Source organism: Misgurnus anguillicaudatus, chromosome 7 (genome assembly GCF_027580225.2).
Source record: "Misgurnus anguillicaudatus chromosome 7, ASM2758022v2, whole genome shotgun sequence".
In the NCBI taxonomy this organism is placed as follows: Eukaryota; Metazoa; Chordata; class Actinopteri; order Cypriniformes; family Cobitidae; genus Misgurnus; species Misgurnus anguillicaudatus.
In genome coordinates, this window is record NC_073343.2 from 35,095,149 (window position 1) to 35,117,022 (window position 21,874).

At 38.0% G+C, this 21,874-nt stretch overlaps 2 protein-coding genes across 3 annotated transcripts in view; one reads left to right on the top strand and one right to left on the bottom strand.

Annotated features, from left to right (window-relative positions):
- ttll5 (tubulin tyrosine ligase-like family, member 5) overlaps positions 1-11,060 on the top strand; it is an 86,159-nt gene extending 75,099 nt beyond the window's left edge. Inside the window, exons 29-30 of the mRNA XM_073869175.1 lie at positions 4,434-4,504; positions 9,951-11,060. Of these exons, the coding sequence (XP_073725276.1) occupies positions 4,434-4,504; positions 9,951-10,003 (124 nt within the window). The 3' untranslated portion in view covers positions 10,004-11,060. The remainder of the gene's footprint in view (positions 1-4,433; positions 4,505-9,950) is intronic.
- Positions 11,061-11,178: 118 nt separating this feature from the next.
- The window catches only part of tgfb3 (transforming growth factor, beta 3), a 38,091-nt gene continuing 27,395 nt past the window's right edge, over positions 11,179-21,874 (bottom strand). The window contains exons 5-7 of one of the 2 annotated variants that reach the window (XM_055173142.2): positions 15,515-15,683; positions 14,083-14,236; positions 11,179-12,000 (exon numbers count right to left, since the gene is read on the bottom strand). In XM_055173142.2, the coding sequence (XP_055029117.1) occupies positions 11,842-12,000; positions 14,083-14,236; positions 15,515-15,683 (482 nt within the window). In that variant the 3' untranslated portion in view covers positions 11,179-11,841. Of the gene's footprint in view, positions 12,001-14,082; positions 14,237-14,266; positions 14,640-15,514; positions 15,684-21,874 lie in introns of those variants that run through there. The other variant, XM_055173143.2, reaches the window with a different exon arrangement.

Here is a 21,874-nt window from a genome sequence, read left to right on the forward strand (position 1 = left end):
GAGCATCACTAACTAAAACATACTACATTTTCTGTACTTCCAACAAGGTTTAGACATTTTTATGTCTATGAATCTATATTACTTACTTCTGTCATTTGATTATTGATTGTTCCAAGTCTTTTTGCTAGCTGTCATCCTTTCTGATAGAAGAGTTTCATCAGGTTTTTGAATTGGAGGTCCAGGTGACACAGGAACATTAGACAGTAGTGATTCTTTTAAATTCAGCATTTATCTGAAAACAAATTAACCAACCATTGTATATTTGAGTACTGCGAGTCAAAGAATAATACATGTATATTAGTTACAAAAATAAGATATAGCTCCTAACAGCAGTACAAAAGTGAAAGAAATGACTTACCAATGCTTTTGAGTGTGTGCAAGGATGATGGACCTATAAGAGGAAATATTCAGAGGTGAAATCAACACATAACCTCAAATGATTAAGGTCACAAATACACAGAGCAATAATGAAATAAGTATTATATCTGTCATAGGACGCAATGTTGGACAAAATTAGATCTTAAAACAAGGTGCTCTTCTGAAAATGTCAGCTTTAAGGTGGCCACTTCAAAGCGATTTTTCTTTCAGTTAATATACCAGACGTCACGTGAGACATTTTAAAAAGCTTTTTCTAATTGAATAACATGTTGTGCTCGTGGCGTAGCGAAGTCACGAACTGACGCGGGTCTGTTCATCTGATTAAGCAGACAGTTTGTTTCATACGCAATGTCATTATTAATGTAGTCAATTGATATTATCTGGTAAATTACATGTATAACGTTACTCTGGACCGAATAACTTTTGGCTAGCGTTTTATTTGTCCTGACACGTTTCCATAGAACAGCTGAGTAAAAACTGCCTCAAAAGTCAACTCAAAGCTGACAGTTTTCAACTCAGATAAAAATACCAAACGTGAAATAACGTTAAACAGCTGCCGTTTTTAAAACGCTGTTTTTCTTTGAGCTTGACTGACTGTTAACTTACTCCACCAACCTCCTCCAAACTAATATTTACTACAAGTCATTGCAATGGCTACATATTGTAAACAAAAATAGTCTATCTAGTGAAGATATATCACGTATGAAGCGAACATAAATAAATAATAGAACTTACTTTAATAGCGTGGTGTCCGTCTGAGAGAGTTCTTCTGACTGACTGACTGCTGCTGCAGCTGAGTCTTCATTTTGGCGCCCAAATCAAACGATCTTTATTCTTCTTTTATGGCAATCGACGTCCTTCTCATTGAGCTATACTGCCCCTGCTGCTCAGGAGGTGCCGTTTTGTGTGCAAACCCAATTTTATTGCTTTAAGTATTCAATTCAATCAATTTTAATCAATGTGAGAATAATGTGTTCATTTTACATTCAAACAAAACATTTTAATCCTAATCAATTAAATTATGTTTACACAAGGAATATAAATATTTTGTGTTGCATATACATGTTTATTTTATTTAAATTCAAAGACCCACTAAGTCCATTTTTTTCAGTGTGTCGTTTATCTGTCAATCATCGTATAAAGCCCGCCCTCACAATTTGATTTGTCGGCCTGTTTTGATATTCTCATAGTAGCTCCTCAACGGTGAATCCCCAGACCGATCTTCCCCGTATTTCAAATCGTGGTGGGTGGGGCTAAGATTGGCTGGCACCCAGGCTAGTAATCCACATGACTTCTCTTTTGAAGTCAAATCATACATTTGTAATGGAAATCTTTCATATTTTGGGTAATTTAAAGATTGCATTGAAACACACAGATCAGCGCAGTAAATTATATTTAAAATCATTCAATATGGCAACATGTCAAATCTTATTAGTGCTGGTATATTTTTTTGACATCAAATCTTTATGATACTACATCCAGACTAACAGATATCAGAAGATCACTATTACTGCACACAATACAAACAGATCTCATTAGTAACATCTGAATGATTTGATATGTCGTCTTTATTACAAAAGAGTCATTTACTGAATGTTAATGCTGGCAAACTGTTAACATCTGACCCGTCAATGTTAGAAATCACTGTTTACTGTGTGTGTGTGTGTGTGTGTGTGCGTTTTTGTGTGTGCGTGTGTGTGTGTGTGTTTGTTTGATTTATCTGTGCTGTGCAGTCATATGAAAGGACAACTTTGTGAAGCCTACAAGGCAGCAGTGTGTCCCCTCATTAGTGCACTAATAGCTCTTCTGTTGCTTGAGTTTAATACCAGCTAAGCTTTATTTATTGTTCCCAAAAATGCTCCGTGGATTTAGTGTGCACAGTTACGGGCATGTTGAGCCGTGTTTTCCTGTCCTGTGTGCCAAATCAGATAATTGAAGGTGCTCACAGTGACCAGAGCGACTTTATTCAGACTGAGAAACATTCATCACCAACATCATCATTCAGTTCATCAGAGCTGTCCAGTGTCTGCTCCAAATAATGAGTGTAAAGTTAAATCATACCAAATGCAAAGTGAGTGTATTTTAATGTGTAAAGTAAGAGATCATGTACAGGCGGCAGGCTGTTAGAAATAAGAAATAATCCTCGACAGTGTGATCAGTACTCGAAGAGCAGTGGAGGGTCTTGTATCAAGGGGCTTATTTAAGCAAGATCATGGTTCTTCAACTGAGGCTTCGCCAAGTGATGTTTAATCACAAGTTATTTTTGGTTAGAAATGTAAAACATATGTACAAAACATTACATGTCCTCTTTAAGCTGCGTAAGGCTTTAGCATAGGCTTTATTGAAGGAACACGTTCAGTGCAATTTTAGCCCCACTGCCTCTGATGTAACTGTGTTTGATGGTGTTTGTTTTGGGTTAATCAAACCAGCAATCACAGCCGTGATGATATAGAGCTATATCACACGACTCCGAGAGCGATATTGCTTTTATACAACAGTTCGACGGCACACGTTTGAAAAACGAAAACTAGAAAACAACAACGGAGTTATTTTAAAAGCCTCTTTGTTTGAGAACTACTTCTTCCGCCACGGATTTGAGGGCGGCCAGAATGACAGGTAAAACTTTCGGCTGCTTTGAAGCTCATAACAACTCAATGGACGGAAAAGCCGTTACTTTATATTACCGTTTCTTGGTCACAAAGTGTAGTTTTAAGATTAGTTCAGTCGAGAATGTATATGTATTATATTTAAATCTGCAGTCGATTAGTAAAGATAGCGCCTGTTTGAACGTTTGCTTAGTGAGATTCGGTACGAATGAGAACCAAAGCATGAGCGGACATCAGTGTTCACTCGCCCCGCTGACCACCGCCCTCTCTGGGCTACATCTCTGACAGAGATACCCTGGCTCTCATGTTGGCCTTGTTTGTTTATGATCGTCAAAATGAGATCAAATCAGCAGTATTTGGTGTCTTGATCAAACTATTACTTGTTTTTTAATTCATATTTAGTGTCTTTTGTGTTGATATTGTTTTGGCGCGAGGTAAAAGTTAATAAAACTACTTGTATAATGTTACTATTGCTTTCTCATTTATTCTTAACGTGATACGAGAACTCGGTTATTATTATTAAACTTTGTTCTTGTCAGTACTATACAAAACGGTTTTTTATAAGTGTCAGAGAGATGTTTTTGCATGCTGCTTATAAATATACCAGTGGCGATATCTCATAACATGTTTTAATAGTCACGTCACGATAAAGTAAATGATCAATGTCCACATTTAAAAGCTGCGGTGCTTACCTGCAGTTCCACGGTGTTTTCGCGTTCTGATGAGATATAGCTCCAGAAAAAAAACGAGTGTTTATATTCCTCTTTCCAAGTGTTAATCGTCCACACAATGTGACAAGACATTAATCCCATTAACTTTAACGTAACATCCAATAATAACTTCCGATTGGGGATTCACAGACTGATTTATGAGCTAGTAAACTAATGAGATGCACGGAGAGTGATTCAAACAGCGCGTCTGTGTTTTTCCATTCAGAGATGAGCCTGCTTAGGACCTCCATTCACTAGGTGGCGGAATGATACGAAAGGTGAAGCGGTTACAGTGCCGATATTAGCACAATATCGCATAGGTCTTAGCCAATCAGATTCGAGAACCAGAAAGAACTGTTGTATAATAAACTGTATCTGTCAAAATGATTCGCAGCATCCAGGTTACCGTGTGTTATTGTTTTGACTGTGATTGGCCAATCATAATCAAGTATTTTTAGAGAGCTGTGTAATAAGCTCAGTTAAGATGAAGTAGAGATGATTAGTTATTGCTGTGATCAGTTGTGTAAACATCTAACTTCCACTAAGTGTGTTAACCTTTATGGATTTTAAGGACCTTTAATAAATATATAACCAAAATTTTGTTTAGTATTTTTTGGGCTTGTGGAAGTGTTTATTTATCTCCTGTGAAAATGGAGTGATCCACAGTGATAAACATCAGTGTAGATACAGTAAATGAATGATGTTGATCACTGATGATTGTTGTTGTGTCCACTGACAGACCCACATCAGCCGATCACGAGAGCTTCAGTGGACAGCATGTTGTGTATGAGACGATGTGTGCAAAGACAGGTGAGGACACAAACACACACATGACAGATTTTTATTCAGTCATTTTATTCATTCTGAGTTGCTTACGTGTCTGATAATAACTGATATGCTGAAGCGATTTTTATTTACTGTTTTTGACACAGTTTCTACAACACTACTGAACTGAACAAACTTTATAATAATTTTAACAATTGCTTTCTCTTTGCATAAAAAGTAATACATAGAGGGGTCTGAAAGAGTGAAGAATAATATTAATTGAATGAATAATACATTGTCAGCAAAGTATCAAACAAAACAGCTTATTGCATTTCTTAACTGGTATTTTATGTCAGAATAATTCATGAAATGGCTGTTGATAAAGCTCTGTTTATCTGTGCTTTTACTCACGCATTAACTGTATCAAGCTGCCATAGCTCACAAAGGTAATAAATAATTCATTAACTCTTTCCCCGTCATTGACGAGTTATCTCATCAATTAAGTGAAAACATTTCCTGCCAATGACGCTTTCCTGATGAGTTTTTACGGTAATCTGTAATTCTCGCTCTTAACCGATTTATAAAAAACTGAAGCAAAAACTAATTTTTCAACATTTAAAACTCTGTGTATGTTTAAGGATCGCTCTGAATCTGATCTCTAACAAAAGGCCTTTACAAAAATACAATTATCTCAGCTTTTTGTATTTTTAACGAAACTTACCCATATTTAAGAGGTGATAAAAAGAGAACAAATGAAGATAGGATAAAACTTTTTTCCCCGTTTTGTTTGTTTGTTTGACAGCAGAGGGTCTGTTCTTTCATTTGATATATTTATATGTTTATATATTTATAGAAGAACATTTTCTTGGAAGGCATTTTGTAAAACTTTTGTGAAAATCACAAAAAATACTGGTGGGCAAAAAAAAGCTGTCGGGGAATAAGTTAATATTCACAGATATTTATTTAGATGTTTTTAGCGAAATAATGTTTACATATTAAATGTTAACAGGGTAAATCTTGTTAAAAGTTATATACATGCGGTGGCTGTGCTTCAGCTGTCAACCCGGTGAGTGAACATGAGCGTGATTTTATGAGGCTAATGATGAGCAGAAAAACTCATTTAGTTCAGCGTTTTTATTTCTCACAAGCATTATTTATGAATTTATCGGTCAATCCGATATTACAATGCCCAATAATGGGAAACTGCTTAACTATGGGGAAAACAGATATATCGGTCGATCTCTAGTATGCAGGGTCACACAGGTTCTTGAAATCTTTAAAAGTTTATGAATCTGGGGAAGAAAGGCCCTGGAAAGTTTTTAAAAATAAACATACATAGACATACATTGGTTCTTGAAAGTGCTTGAATTTATTTTGTGTAAGACGTTTTCTGGAAAAAATTCCATATTATTTCTTCCGGTCCACTGATGTGTTATTTGTGGCATATGTAGCTTGTTTGATGTACGATTGTTATACGCATTTATGCATTATGCTAAAGGCCCACTGAGGGGTTTTGAAAAGTGCAGCTTTATTTGGGGGGATGAAGTCATTTGAACCAAAAAGGAAATCAGAATGTAACTATCGAGAGAACCCAACACCTTTTCTTTAAGAAACTAATAGCGCTTCATTTATGGCACAGTTCAGTATGTATGTGCGTTGTAGCGACTCAGACTTCATTCACCCCTAATGAAATGAAATATTTACGTTTCTTATCCCCAAACGTGCCATTCACCATATAAGAACTAGTACAAGAGTCTCGACTAAGGATGCCTGTGATTTCATGCGGAGGGTCCACACAACGTAGGGGGTGGGACACTTCAGAGTCCAGAGAGCATTTGATTGGACAAGAAATTAGTAGGATGACGTCATAAAAATTTAAGGCTATTTTAGCCCATGTGCCAAACTATTTCTTCAGAATTCTAATCTTCTAAATGCAATATTTGGGCCATACCAAAAGTTTTTTTGCATGGTTGTGTTTGACTCAACTTTAACAATGTTTATCACGTGATGTAACCTTGCTTTCACTTGAAATGTTTTCTCCACATGAAGTCCTTGAATTTGAGGTTATTGGACCTGGAGAGTCCTTGAAAGGTCCTTGAATTTGAAGTTAACTAAAGGGGTGGGAGCTCTGTGTATGTTTTCTGTCAGTTTATTATCATTCACTTATGATAACTGTTATTAGTAATAGCTGTAACAGTTTGACAATCCACATTTAACAGATGTGAGAGTTATAAATGCAGTCAGCTGACAGTAAGATTAATAAATCTGCTGAATCTGTATTCATGTTTTCCCAATTAAATCTGAGTGATTTTTTGTAATAAACACAATCATTTCACAGCCGTCTTTGTTCTGATGTCATAAATACATCAACATACCACATTGAGTTTTACTTTATAAAAACTATTAATGAAGCTAAAGAAAAAGGTTGTTTGTGTAGATTTGATCTTTGTGTTGAGATGAAACAGACCTCATCTGCTCGCAGTAATAATCTGCTTCTGAATTTCACCAATGCGTTTGTCCGTTGTTCGCTGGCAAAGGTTTCAGATGGTTTTGGCTTTAAAAAACAAGCGAGGCACAGATGTGGATGTAAGAGCGTTGACCGAGAGCAGCTCAGCGTGTGTGTTGTTTTAGTAGAGAAGCTGTCAGAAGACTTTAGTCATCATCATTCAGAAGATCTCATTCTCTCAAATCAACCGTCAATACGCATCAATGTCTTCATCTTCTCATCTCACTCATCCGTCTGCGATAAACACATCATCCGTGATTTAGCTCTTCATCATAATACATCAACATTGCAATTGAACAAGCAGATTTTATGTTTATAAATGCAGTATTGTTATAAAACAATATAAATCTACTTGTCATCATGTCATTAAAGCAAAAGAAAGAAATCACATCAAAGATTTGTTTCTGTACCAGTTTAAACTTTAGATGCATATCATGACAGAATCTAGAATATAAAGTCAATAAAAGTATGAAATTAAACAAACGATCTCTTAAATCTTCACAAGCTTCATAAAAAACTTTTTAAAGAAATGCATACACACATTTGTACATTTTGTCTTTTGAAAGGTTTTGAGTATCATAACCTCAGTCTTGAGTTTTTTTTTTAATCGTTGTCTCCGTTTGATCATTTAGTGTAGACGTGTCTCTGTATGTATTTAACTCCAGTGGAGACACATGTGGAGGAGGAATATGGCATTAAAGAGAGGAAAATATTTTTCTCCATCCCCCTGTTTTTACTCTCCACCTTCCTTCTTGTTGAGCGTGGAAAAGCTTTAGTCGTGTGTCACTGAATCCAGATCCTTGATGTTTTTCTTCTTCTGTGCTCGTGATGTAAAATAAACAGAAGACAGCAAACATCACCATCTCATCTGACTGACTTCTATATATTCAGCTCATTGATATGAAATGCGTTTGATATCTGAATGAGCTCGGCCTTCTCCTGAAGAGAGACTGTTTAGAATATAATATAAAATAATATCATATGTGACCCTGGACCATAAAACCAGTCATAAGTCACACATGTATATTTATAGTACTAGTCAACAATACATTGTATGGGTCAAAATGATTGAAATGGGACTGAAATCACGATCCCACCCTTCGGTCAAATCGCCATCCAAAGCCACGCCTCCTCCAAAACACATGAACACGCACAGACCAGAAACCCATTCATGTCTCACTCACCACCTTGCAGTACAAAGTGGTTAACATAACCAAAATAACCAACATAAACAACTAATTGAAATGGGGAAACATGCTCAAAAAAACAAAAAAGATGCAATATTTATAGATCTTCAATATTGCAAAGAAAACAACTTCAAATTCATTTATCAACATCAAAATATTCATGTTTTTACTATAGGGCTGCCAATCTATAAAAATATTTAATCTAGATTAATCGCATGAGTGTCATGAGCAAATTCCTCACACATTTTTAATTTGTAATATATTACCTTAATTGAACACTTTTCAGGTTTTTAATACTCTAATCAACATTTGTGTGGACAAATATAGATGCTTTATGCAAATGTTTACAGCAACCTGTTTAAATTCTCGACAGAACCATCAGACGTTGTTTTGTATATGAATTGTCCTTTCAGATGACTCTTTTCTTTCTCCATATCTGTCAAATTGAGTCGGAATGAACAAATGTTCAAAAATAAGTTATTTATATTTTGACATTCTCTGTTTAAAAACTTCAAAAGAATTCATGATTTGTTGGACAAAACTGAACAAAATCTGACATAGCTTGACAGAACTACACCTGCTTGAAGTTGCCAAATCAGTAAATTACTACAAAAATAACCACATGCATACCCTAAAATCACTGGTAAAACTAATAGAGTTGGCACACAAAGTCAAAAACAATATCAATATATATTTTAATATCTATATACTTTTTCCTTTTATTTGATTGACATTGAGACAGACGGCTTTACGATCTAATGTAATCTTACACATCAGATCTCCAACAGTTAATCAAACATTTACTCAAGACATAACAGATTATATCTGTGGGAATTCTTGTCAAAAGAGATATTTTAAAACTGTAACTCTGTGTAGATGTTGTGTTTATATCAGGGTCATGCACTCGTGCATTTGTGTGCACACGCTTCAGATCTGTCAGTCAGCACGAAGATGATTATTTTTGAGTCTTGTCGCTCTTAATAACTCTTTAAACATCAATCAGATCCTGAACTCTATTTTTAAAACCCAAACCAAAATGTGGATGTATCATTTGTGTATTAGTTAAACGTTTAAGACGGCACACCTCAGAAAACATACAAATAAACATCATTTTAGAGTTCAGCGAGCATTGGATTCACTAGATGAGAGCTTAATGTTGTTATTTATACAGCAAGGGTCTCATTTACTGTCTAAGGCTGCGTCTCAATGTATCCGACTATATGGACTAAACCAAGGGTCAGACAGAAATTGCACATTGCATTAATCGCACGTTAATAAAATGAGTGGCGTTAAAATAAATGTATTTATTAACATGTTTATTTTGACAGCCCTAGTTTTCACAGGTATTTTAGATAAAATTCCTAATGATTTTTATCACATCTTTCATGGGTCTTTGTCCCACTCCAGAGGTTTGCTTTTATTGAATTTCAAAAGACACTTGACTGAAATGGTTGAAATAGATATAGAAATAATGATTGAAGTCAAAACTAGAGAGGTCTGTATATTGATTTGTGTTTTAATCATTTCATCAGAACCTTCATTCATCATTATTCATTCTCAAGATCTATGTGAACTAGTGAAGAAAAGCATTATACCCTAAAACTTATCAGCTATATAAATCATCTATATTATGCATCTGTTACTAACTGACTGATTTATGACCTTTGTGAAAAATCTGTTTCTTGAATGCCTGAATTCATTTGAACGTGACGGTAACATACTGATTAATAAGAAGAAAATGACAGATTTATAGATGTTCAGTGATATTTTTTTGTGTTGTGTTGTTGTCTCTCCACAGGTTTATCAGTGTACAATAAACTCTTCCTCACTCAGTCATCTAAGAACAGATGAAGAAAGTCATCATCAGCTGGAGCATCACGTACATCCACTGGACATCTTTAACACCTTGACCTGTCTCCTTTACCTGATGTCTCTTGTGTATGATTATTGAATGTACACAGATGGGATCTGATCTTCTGCTCTGTCTGTGGTATCACTGTTGATTCTGTGCAGTCTGATGCCATGTGAAGATCTAATGACTTACAACAGCTGCTGGAGGACGTCGGCCTTCTAACAACACAGACCAGAGCTCATGCATGTGTCCAACACATTTAGTTTACATTCACACAAGACTTTGGGATTTTCTCCCATCATGATGCACTACAGTACATTTCAACTTAAAGTGCCTCATTCAGCTGGAGTTGCTTGAGTTTTTTGCGTTGTATGTGAGAGTTTAATGGTGTTTTAGATAAATACTGTAGAAACTAGAAAAGTCCATGTTAAGTTTAGGGCTGCATAACAACTAATCGCAACTAATCGTTAGCAGAATAAAATGATATTGTTTACATCATATATGTGTGTGTATAATAATGATATATATAAAAATACACACACACATGCATATGTTTAAAAATATTTACATGTGTACATACATTTTTATATTTATATAATTATAAATGCTTAATTTTTTTTTTCTTCAAATTATACATGCATATGTGTGTATTTATATATACATAATTATTATACACACACACACACACACACATATATGATGTAAATAAAAACTTTTATTCTGCGATTCTAACAATTGGTTGCAATAAAATCGGTATGCAGCCCTAGTAAAGTTATCAGTCATGTCAAGGTCATTTTTGATTTCTGTTGGATCCTGAAAACACTTGAATGACAGAAATATATCCTCTGAATTGAGACATTTGCAGATATTTGGGATAGTGTGTTTTGATAACATTTAGACCTTTAGTACTTTTGTTTTATCAGGAAATAAACTACATGACAATGTAAATCTTATTTCTTTTCTGTGCTCTGAATTTACTTGAATTTCCCATTTTCATCAATGACCAAATATTCAGAATGAAACTTGATCATTAAATAAAGTTCTTTGTTTTATAAACTGTCATGATGTGCAGTCTTTATGACATTGACTTGTGTTAGTAGTTTAAATGATTGAAGACATTTACTGATGTGAAAAACCACAAAGTTGTGTCAGCTCAGAAATGTACAACAAACCGTTATTTTGTCAAAGACTATGTTTTAATAAAAAAAGTGTTTTCAAGAGTAATAGCAGTAAAAACATTAGCAGTTTGTGATCTATCATCATACATCATTTTCAACAAATGTCGGCTTCTTTTGAAGAACTAAAAATTCCTAAAACTTCTGCTGTGAAACAGAGGTAAACATAACCGAGTCATCGATTTCTTTCCAGCATGTCTGTATTCAAATGATCTGTAACGTCGTGTTAGACAAACAGTGTCTCGATTATTGTGATACAAACATCGAAGCGTTCGCTCCGGCGGAACAACGTGCACAAATGAATTACACTGAAACATTTTTATACAAAAACACATCGTATGGCTTCTCATCAGCCTTTAGTCAGTTTACTGTGGATCCATGGGCAGAATCTTCTCTGAGCTCAGCTGATGTCTTCTGAGGATTTGTGCTGTTAGTCAATGTTAGAAATGCCCAGAGTCTGATTAAAATGCTGGAAAATCGACACACAAAGTCACTTCAGACCTCAACCTAAAGTCATCTTTACTGTGGACAGGTAGTGCTTAGAGAGAAGTCTACTGGATCACTTCAGGGTGAGAACGGAGGTATTTTCAGTTTGTTTGCCCTGCGCCCTTGAGTGTTAAACCCACGCCGGGGTCGGGTCGATGCCGGGGTCTCAGAAGCCCTCAGCTACACTTGCAGGATTTGACGATCATGTTAGAGAGCTGCTCTACTTTAGGTGTTCGGCCCACGTAATAGAGGATGGTCAGGGGCTCCAGGTCCTGAGGAACACAGCAGGGAGAAGCCGACGCCTCGGGGTTCAGCGTGTTGTACAGAGTCAGCACCTATACAGAGAGAAGAGTCAGCAGATCATTACTTCATCTACTAGTAGCTGGGTTACCACCACCACGATTTTATGCACATCTTAAGTATCACATCAGAAACGAGTGATGGAAACACTAGATTTCGAATAAAAATCCCTTAATTTGACTTGTGCTAAAAAGAGTAAAAGCGAATGATGGAAGGTGGAAACGCATAAATTTGAATAAATTCTGACATAGTGAACATTAAACCCACGTGACTGATCATCTAGCTGTTTCAGATGACACTGGTGTTTACCATATACAGGGCTTGGTGCTGTCGCATGCATCGACAGAGGTTGTTCCCACATACGGGGCTTGGCGTTGTCGCATGCATAAACTGACGTTGTCGTTCCCACATATGGGGTTCGGCGCCGTTGCATGCATCGACAGAGGTTGTTCCCACATACGGGGCTTGGCGTTGTCGCATGCATCGACAGATGTTCCCACATATGGGGCTCTGCGCCGTCGCATGCATCGACTGACGTTGTCGTTCCCACATACGGGGCTCGGTGCTGGCGCATGCATTGACTGACGTTGTTATTCCCACATACGGGGCTCAGCGGTGTCGCATGCATCGACTGACGTTGTCATTCCCTGGAGCATGCATCGACTGACTTTGTTGTTCCAACATACAGGGCTCGGCGGTGTCGCATGCATCGACTGATGTTGTCGTTCTCACATACGGGGCTCGGTGCTGGCGCATGCATCGACTGACATTGTCGTTCCCACAAATGGGGCTCGGCGGCGTCGTATGCATCAACTGACTTTGGCGTTCCCACATACAGGGCTCGGCGGCGTCGTATGCATCGACTGACATTGTCGTTCCCACGTACGGGGCTCGACGGCGTTTTATGCATTGACTGACGTTGTCGTTCCCACAAATGGGGCTCGGCGGCGTCGTATGCATCAACTGACTTTGGCGTTCCCACATACAGGGCTCGGCGGCGTCGCATGCATCGACTGATGTTGTCGTTCTCACATACGGGGCTCGGCTGCGTCGCATGCATCGACTGACATTGTCGTTCCCACGTACGGGGGCTCGCCGGCGTTGTATGCATCGACTGACGTTTTGTTCCCACGTACGGGGCTCGGCGCCTTCGCATGCATCGACTGACGTTTGTTCTAACATACGGGGCTCGGTGCTGGTGCATGCATCGACTGACTTTGTCGTTCCCACATACAGGGCTCGGCGGCGTCGCATGCAACGACTGACGTTGTCGTTCCCACATACGGGGCTCAGCGGTGTCGCATGCATCGACTGAAGTTGTCGTTCTCGCATACGGGCTCGGCAGCGTCGCATGCACCGACTGACGTTGTCGTTCCCACGTACGGGGCTCGGCGCATGCATCAACTGACTTTGTCAATCCCACATACAGGGCTCGGCAGCGTCGGATGCATCGACTGACGTTGTCGTTCCCACATACGGGGCTCGGCGCTGGCGCATGCATTGACTGACGTTGTTATTCCCATATACGGGGCTCAGCGGTGTCGCATGCATCGACTGAAGTTGTCGTTCTCGCATACGGGGCTCGGCGGTGTCGCATGCATCGACTGACGTTGTCATTCGCTGGCGCATGCATCAACTGACTTTGTCAATCCCACATACAGGGCTCGGCGGCGTCGCATGCATCGACTGACGTTGTCGTTCCCACATACGGGGCTCAGCGCTGTCGCATGCATCGACTGACGTTGTTCCCACAAACAGGGTCGATATTGTCGCAGTACCTGCATCAGAACTTCTGCAATTACAAGCTGCTTAATCGTAACAAAAATGCAGTCCTGTCTTAATTTTCCATGCGTGCCTTGTTTTATTCACTGTTGGTTACTAGGTTATTAATACCAGCGTTATTTGCTCAAACAACTTGATTTAAACACGCCTAATTTGCATTTGTTTGTTTTTCTTTTTTTTTTGCCAATTTTAAAAAGATTGGCTTCATGTTTGGATGAAAACCCAGCTAATGACAACTTCATTATTATTTCCTCACACAGGGACACAAAACATTTACACTGAATGTGAAGGGATGCTGAGTTATGAGAAAAGCCTGTGTGACCGGTCAAGCTCACCGTGCTGTATGTGGCGTCCGAGCTGCGTAGGTACGGACACGGCCCCGAGCAGAAGTTGGCATGATACCCTTTTGGCTCATGAATCCACCTCCAACCCAAGTCCTGCCGGAAGTCGATGTATAACTTACGAACGCAGCAGTTTTCCTCATAGTTTCTGAAAGGAAAAGAAAAGCTGTCAGTTTCTCAATCTTTCCCTTCATAACCCCACTTTTGATTCATGTTAGATGGATATTCTTTAGACTTTCATGTTGTCCCTGTATGATCTTATAAAGGCATCAGATAGTCTTCAGAGAAATTCCTGTGTAGGGTGTGTCATTTATCTCTTCTGGATCTTGCCCAGGTGTTGAGTGCTAACAGAGCCACGAGCTACAGTAAGCAGGCATCTCGCATTTGATAAGTGGGACAAATCTAAACTTGCAATGCGATGTGAAGCCCTCCCCAACACCGGAGCCGTCAGGTGCCAATTAAAAGATTCATTCAACCAGGGCAAATCTCTTCAGATGAATGCAATGTGCTGCTCCTTATTGGAATGTGGAGTTGGATTTTTGTACAATGGCCTAAAGACAAAATGTACAACATGTAAACACGTTCACAAAGCATGCTTCACGTCCAAGTGATTATTTCAGCTTTTATCTCAGGTTAGTGAGCCACTTGTGTAGGTATAAGATGAATATTGAAGAAATGCAGCAGTACTTATTGTTTAACATATAATCGGCTTTGCGACTGAAGCTTGGGGGGGGGGTAAAGCTATTTCATGCATTCTTCTGACTTATTAACAAAGTTAAAGAGTTGTAATCCTCAAATGTGTCAAAAAAGCAGAGCTTGTGACAGAGTATTTCTGGGTCAAACTCAAGCCTCCTCTTTCCTACAAGTTTCCGAAGATTTTTCATGGGTACCCGTTACATATCAGTGACCCCATATTCCTTTTATGGGCATTTCCCCCAGAAAAGCACGCCCACATGTCATTTAGCGTGAAAACGAGAAACTACAGAGTTGTGCGTGTGTGTTTGTTTAACGCTGGATTACGTTGAAATGGGGCGGTCTGAACCGGGTCATGAGTCGCAGGTGGTAAGTAAAAATGCATTACATTTCTGTGTTTTGTTGGCAATTGGCGTGAAAGTGCATATAATGTAAACCACACAAACATGTAGTGAATCATAAGTTATCCAGAGATAATGTTTGACTAGCTCCTCCCGCTGGACGCCTCTGGGACTTCGTGCTTTTCCGGAAACAATCGCTAGAGCTGATCTGTTTTTTATAAATCTGATAAAGCTAAAGACTCTTGGGAGATATGAGGGATGTTAAACTACTCTATAAGACTAACATGAGATGAGCAGAAACAGTGTGTGTTATGGGAGCTTTAAGGCAGCTTTAGGTTCAGTTATAATGCATTTTAGGGCAGGTGTTACATGAGGTGCAGGAAGACTCTTACGAGAAGCAGTAGTTGGTGTCTAGGGCACGTTTCCGTCTTCTAGATGAAGGCATCACATCCAGACGGTGCGGAGGCAACATCATCAGAATCAGATGAGGAAGCAGTTGTTCCTTTTTGCTCTTTTTAAGGGGATCATTTTCCCGGCGGTCTTCGTAGTCAACATCGATCCCTGAGGACAGATCAGAAGCCCGTGAGCCGTACTGAACGCTGAACAAACACACGAGCTGCTGTCTTACATTCCAACATCTGTCCAAGATTTCCATTCAAACAAAACGACAGTCAACTCTGTATGCTGTACATATGTTCATTCTCATCAGTTTAACGGCAGAGAAACGTCTTTCAGTTCAGTGTTTTCAATAGTCAATCATGATTTTAGGAACTCTTAGGCTCTTTTTAGCACACAGATTGTCAGTCAGACAATAACGCTCCATTCAGACCGCCAGCAACCAGCAATAGCAGAGCGACACGATCCCACCCATTTCAATGGAAGCTTGGCAACACGAGCGAAAGAGACCGCTGGTGACCGGATGGGCTTTTCACTGTATGCAAATGATGAGTGATAACACCTTGTTGAGACCACCACAGTAGTAAATATGGGGCACATACTGTCAAAATGATTGATGGTGCCCTTTGACCTCAGGGGAGGGGCTAACCTTTGACCTCAGGGGAGGGGCTGACCTTTTGACCTGCGAGGGAGGGGTGACCTTTGACCGGACCACCCACGTCGTGAACTTTTGACCGGACCACCCACGTCGTGAACCTTTGACCGGACCTCCCACGTCGTGAACTTTTGACCGGACCGCCCACGTAGCGTTGAACTTTTGAACCGACCGCCCACGCTGCTCTGAACTTTTAACCGGACCGCCCACGTCGCGTTGAACTTTTAACCGGTACGCCCACGTCACGTTGACATGTTTACGACCGGGGTTATCTCCGGGGCATGTTAAATCATGTCCTCCTACGATAAAACAATAAAAACAGTGTTTACACAAGTGGTCTTCATTAAAACACATTCCATGCACCCATCATAATTTATATAAGGTGGGGCATAATATGTATAATAAAAAGCCAGGGAAATCAGAGTTACAACAATCACAAACATGGATAGGCCATGCAGCTCGCACGGTACTCCAGTGAGTGAATGGTGAAATAGCATGGAGCATCTAGCTATGGCGACGAAAAAATTTAACTTTTAACATGCATTGAAATTTTAACATGCACCATTTTAGAATGCGTGACATCGTTATAATCTGCCATGCTGGCATTAAAATATTGTGAAATCCTCTCATTGATTAGTTTCATTAAACACAATTTTTTATGTGAAATGATCAAATAAATTAAGTGTTCTTTCTTTTCTTTTAAACGTCATCCTGGCTTAAAAGGCTATATTCATGGTGAGAATAAGCTGTAATTATATAAAGTAAGATTAGAAAAGATGTTTAAAATGAACTTTCTCTAATAATCTTAGCACTATGTATGGATACGACTGAAAAAACATGTTCAAAAGTATCAACATAATAAAAAAGGTTTCTCACAGCGGGGGATGAAATACAATCTAAAAGAATAAAGAACTATCAATTCTGTCAAGATGAACATTTTGTAGGATTTTCTCTAGAGAGTAAAAATTGATGTGTAATTTTTAAATGTCCTATTCTGCATTTTGTATAGATGACCTGATTTTCAAAACAGAAATTATGTTTTTCAAATCAACTGTTCAATACAAAGATATGGTCTTCTGCCACTTACACAGATCGTAGTCCTTGAAGTTGCATTCCTGAGAGATGCTTCCACTCCGAAGCGTAAATCGTTTTGGCTGTACCCGTGTGAGGACCGAGATATTTTGTTTTTTAACTCGTAAAGCATGTCCAGTCCTCCTGCGATAGCAAGACAGTGTTTATACAAGGGGCCTGCATTAATGCAGCTTGCGTTGCTTTCATCATACTAATAAGTACAGCATAAGTAAAGACAAAAAGACACATATTACAAAACATTGCCTGCCTAAAAACTGAGATGTTTAACTTTAGGTTATTAGTATATTAGGTTTAGTATAGTTTTCAGACTTTCAGAAAGAACTCATCAACTTAAAGAATAAAGCACTTATCAATTACATTTATTTTAATCTCAAAAACTCAAGTTTTCGTCTAGTATTTATTATTGCACCTGAAATACAAGTACCTGAGACATGCTCACACTCCTTAGCCAAAACACTAAAACTTTTAGTGCTTTTGTATTTAATATAATATTTAATAATATTTGACAAATTACTCCATACAAGACAATCAAATTATATACATTCAATGAACACAACATACAAAGTCTAACTTCATCACACGCTTTGATGCACTCATTTCTCTGTCTCTGTTGTTCTCAGTTATCAGTTGTCGGCTATGTAAACGGTGTTTTTTTATTTTTATTTTTTTTATAAAGTGTATTAAACTCACACTACTCTTTACCCAGAATAACATGTACTTCTTCCGTGGTGACAAAGCGAGGTACATGATTTCTTCAATTTATAAAAACACAAGTAAACTTTTTATTGTAAAATAGTCAAATAAAATAGTAAGACTAAAGACATAGGCTAACTGATGATCCTTACATATGAAATACCCGCACAAAATCATCTAGGTATATTCTTAAAGCGACACTGGTTTTATTACACCATAACATAAGAATAATAAATCAGTATATACTATAAAGATTCACTTTGCTATCATTTCCAACTAATGTTGATTTATTGTGTTGTACTCAAAACATCTGAACTTCAGTCAGCTTTTTGGGGGGCTGAGCATTAATTTACTTTTTAAAGATTCCAACATCTAGTTGATTTTTAACCCTTACCTATACGTGTTGCTTGGCTCACTGTAAACCCGGCATGCTTACCGTTATGTTTACCTTTAAATGACAGAGAATATAATAGCACTTACCCCATAAAAACAAAAAAATGTCATCACAGAAAACAGTAACAAACCATCTGGTTAATCGAGTGTTGTAGAACAACGGGTGAAATCTATGTGTTAGTTCAGATTAAAAATACCTCGCTTTATTATATACAGCTCCACAAGGCAAAACAAAGATCTCACGTAGTCCATCATGTTACACCGGCAGTTTGATTATTGTGACCACCGTGTCCTTTAGTGCACTAGAGGCATTATGGGAAATGTAGTCATTTTCACAAGGCGAATCGAACGCTGTATATGTTAAAGGTGCATTGTGTTACTTTTAAAAAGACAAAAATGCTAAATAATATACATAACTATATTATCAGTGGTGTATAAGGAACACATAATGAACTGAATTGTTTCTATTACCTAAGAACGAGCCATTTTCATCTCCATACACCGCTGGTCCCCTTATACGGAAGTCAGCGTCATATCTCTACAGTAGCCCTAAACGTACAAACTCTTCTAAAGAGCACGTTTCTTCCCTACGTTGTCTCAGACGATGACATGTTTGTCGTGCGACAGCTACCATATGGGTTTTAAAATTGAAGAGCGAGCTGTCCGCGGCAACCCACAATCCCACCACCAGACACCGCCAAATTCCACACACACCACCCCCAACTGGCCACTGTTTCCAAGATGCATTACGATCTAAGCCATCGCACTGGGAGAGAGAGAGTACATAGTGAGACATATTATTTACCATTTTATTTGTTGTTGTTGACACAATTCAATGTAAAGTGGAAGATCCTATTAATCTATAAAAAAAATAACGGCTTAAAGATAACTATTAGGGCTGAAACTAAAAACCCTCATATTAGCTGTGTACATTATGAAACTGATTTTATTTCACCTGTTTTACAAGTTAAGAAAAATTTAAGCGTTAAGCAAGAATTCCTTTTTCTATGGGTGCGTAGAGCAGAGAGAATGATAGAGAAAATACAGGGAAAGACCTTTCCCACTGACACTTTAATATTCTATAGCTTCATAACTCGCACCGATGACTATGTGATGAGGGGCGTGTGAATTGCTGTGTTTAGAGGGGACGGGTCAGGATTTTTAGGTTACAAATCAGAGCCTGAAACTTAGAGCTCTCACACCTCAGATACGACGCTCTGGCATGTTCATTTAGCGGCAAATTTGAAGGCTACTTTCAGGAATTCTCCATTAAATTGTTTAAAGCAAAGTTTTTAACACGGCATAGCTCAACTGTGCAGGATTCAAGGAGTTGCAGACGCTATTTTTGAGGACGGTGCAAGCACGACCGGAAGCTTAACAAAATAAGGGAGAGACTTGTGGACGTACATTGTGTAAAGTTGTCTACGACGCTGCGGATTCTTGAAAGGAGAGAACAAATGTCACTTGAGCGTGATCACAAACGCAAGATGCCGTACGTGTGCGGTCCTCCAGTTTTTAAAGAAATGCTTTCAGAACACTGCAGGAGTGAGCTTGTTAATCTTTTTTATGCGGTAATATCGGCAAATGCTGATGTGTGCTTGCCGCAAAATTACTGCGAAACTGATGCTGAGCGTGTAACCAACCTCAAGAAAAAAACAGATGTCGTGAAAAGTCTGGACAAGTCTTTTGATAAGAAGGTTCAAGTGTCTGTTAACGCCGATGAACCGATCAATGTGTTCATCAAAAAAGCTCTAGATGCTTTGTACGAATATGGTGATGAGGAGTTTGAAATTGCTAACATCCTCCACATGTCTGCATATGTAATAGATGTATGTGTTGCCGTAGCGACAAAGAAGGACCAAACCAATGTGCGTGAAATTGTTGAAGTTGCTGCTGACTTTATGATCGACAAGGGTCTTGGCACATGCATACACTTTCTATTGTATCTAGACAACATCATAACCTTTGGTGATGATTGAAAACAATGCAAGTTCCTGGGACACCTCGTACACCTGAAAACACATTCACTTTTTTTCACGACCTACCTTTAAACATTTGAACATGGTCTTTTAATTTTTCTTCACCTTCTTTCCATCTCTAGGCTGCTTATTTGATAAGTTCTGGTTTCAGCTCTTAGAAAGTTCGTGATAAACGTTTGTGTGAAATGTTACCACTACATTCGGTCATTTGGACTTGTAAACATCTTGTTCATACAAAGTGTGACACTTATTATGTTATGTAAAAATAAAAGTGACTTGCATCAGTATGAAAAGCTAAATCCGTATGCATGACCTGATACAAATTTGGTGATTTTGTAACTTAGTGATTTTTACATAGACACGTCAGTTACTTTGCATAACCTGTATAACTCTATGAAACGTGTCCTTCAATAACTGAATCATGCCAACATTTTTACTCAAGACTTTCAATACTTATCAGGACCATTTTAAGCACATTACAATATACCATCATTTATTTACCATTCGTAAAACATGCATAGTTGCAACACTACCATTCAGTTAGACTTTACATTTCTAGACTGTGTTTTTTCTCAAAGGTTGCTTATATTTACAGACAACACACTACACCTAAGTGTATCTTAACAATGGCAAACAGGAATACCAACGTTTGCAAACAAGTGTAGTTAAGCACTTTGATTTTTGACATAATTCACAGAAAGCAACAGTGAATCATCAAAACGTTGCTAGTTTTTTAGTTTCCGAAAGTATACATTTTTTACTTATCACACTGGTCCTCGCAAACAAACCAGGAACGTTATTCATCTGAACACTTTCACCAGACCTATGTCTTTGCTGTTTTTATTTAGACAATCTTTTGTTTTCATAGTTTTGATCTGTTCCTGTCAACTTTCTTCTGTATATCTTTCTCAGATTTCATAAACCTTTGAAACCTTTGTCTTAATGCCATCAATGTATTTATTACTTATCCGTTATTTGCTATACTTTATGTCATATTTTTTAGTTTACACCATTCATTTTTATAGAAAGTTTCAGAAACTCACATTTACACGGAATTATGATACATTTTACTTTTAATTGTGCCCAAGAGTGAGTGCTGGTTTAACAGGGGTAAACTGTAATCATGCCACAATCCTGAAGGTTTATAATCCAAACAAGAGCCCTTCAACACCTCAAACACTATACTGATTTCGTTTAACTGAAAACTGTAAAATGATGTACAGACGAGTTCAAATTGTAAAAACAGTAGTAAGAAAACTAATAATGTTTTACTAGTACAATCGTCACTTATAGTTTTGTCATATGATGATGATATGATGTTTCATCTTTCAGGTGTTTGTTGAAGTATTTTGGCACAACTGTTTATTCCAATCTTTAATCAGCCATACATGGCAAAAGTTTTTTGTTTTGGTTTATTTTAGTTTAACTCATCACACTAATTTATGCAAACAGAAATTGTCAGATTTCACGTTTTCAGGATTCAAGTGCACAACACATTGCGATTACTGTCTCAACTCGTTCTCTGATTTATCTAGAATATCTAC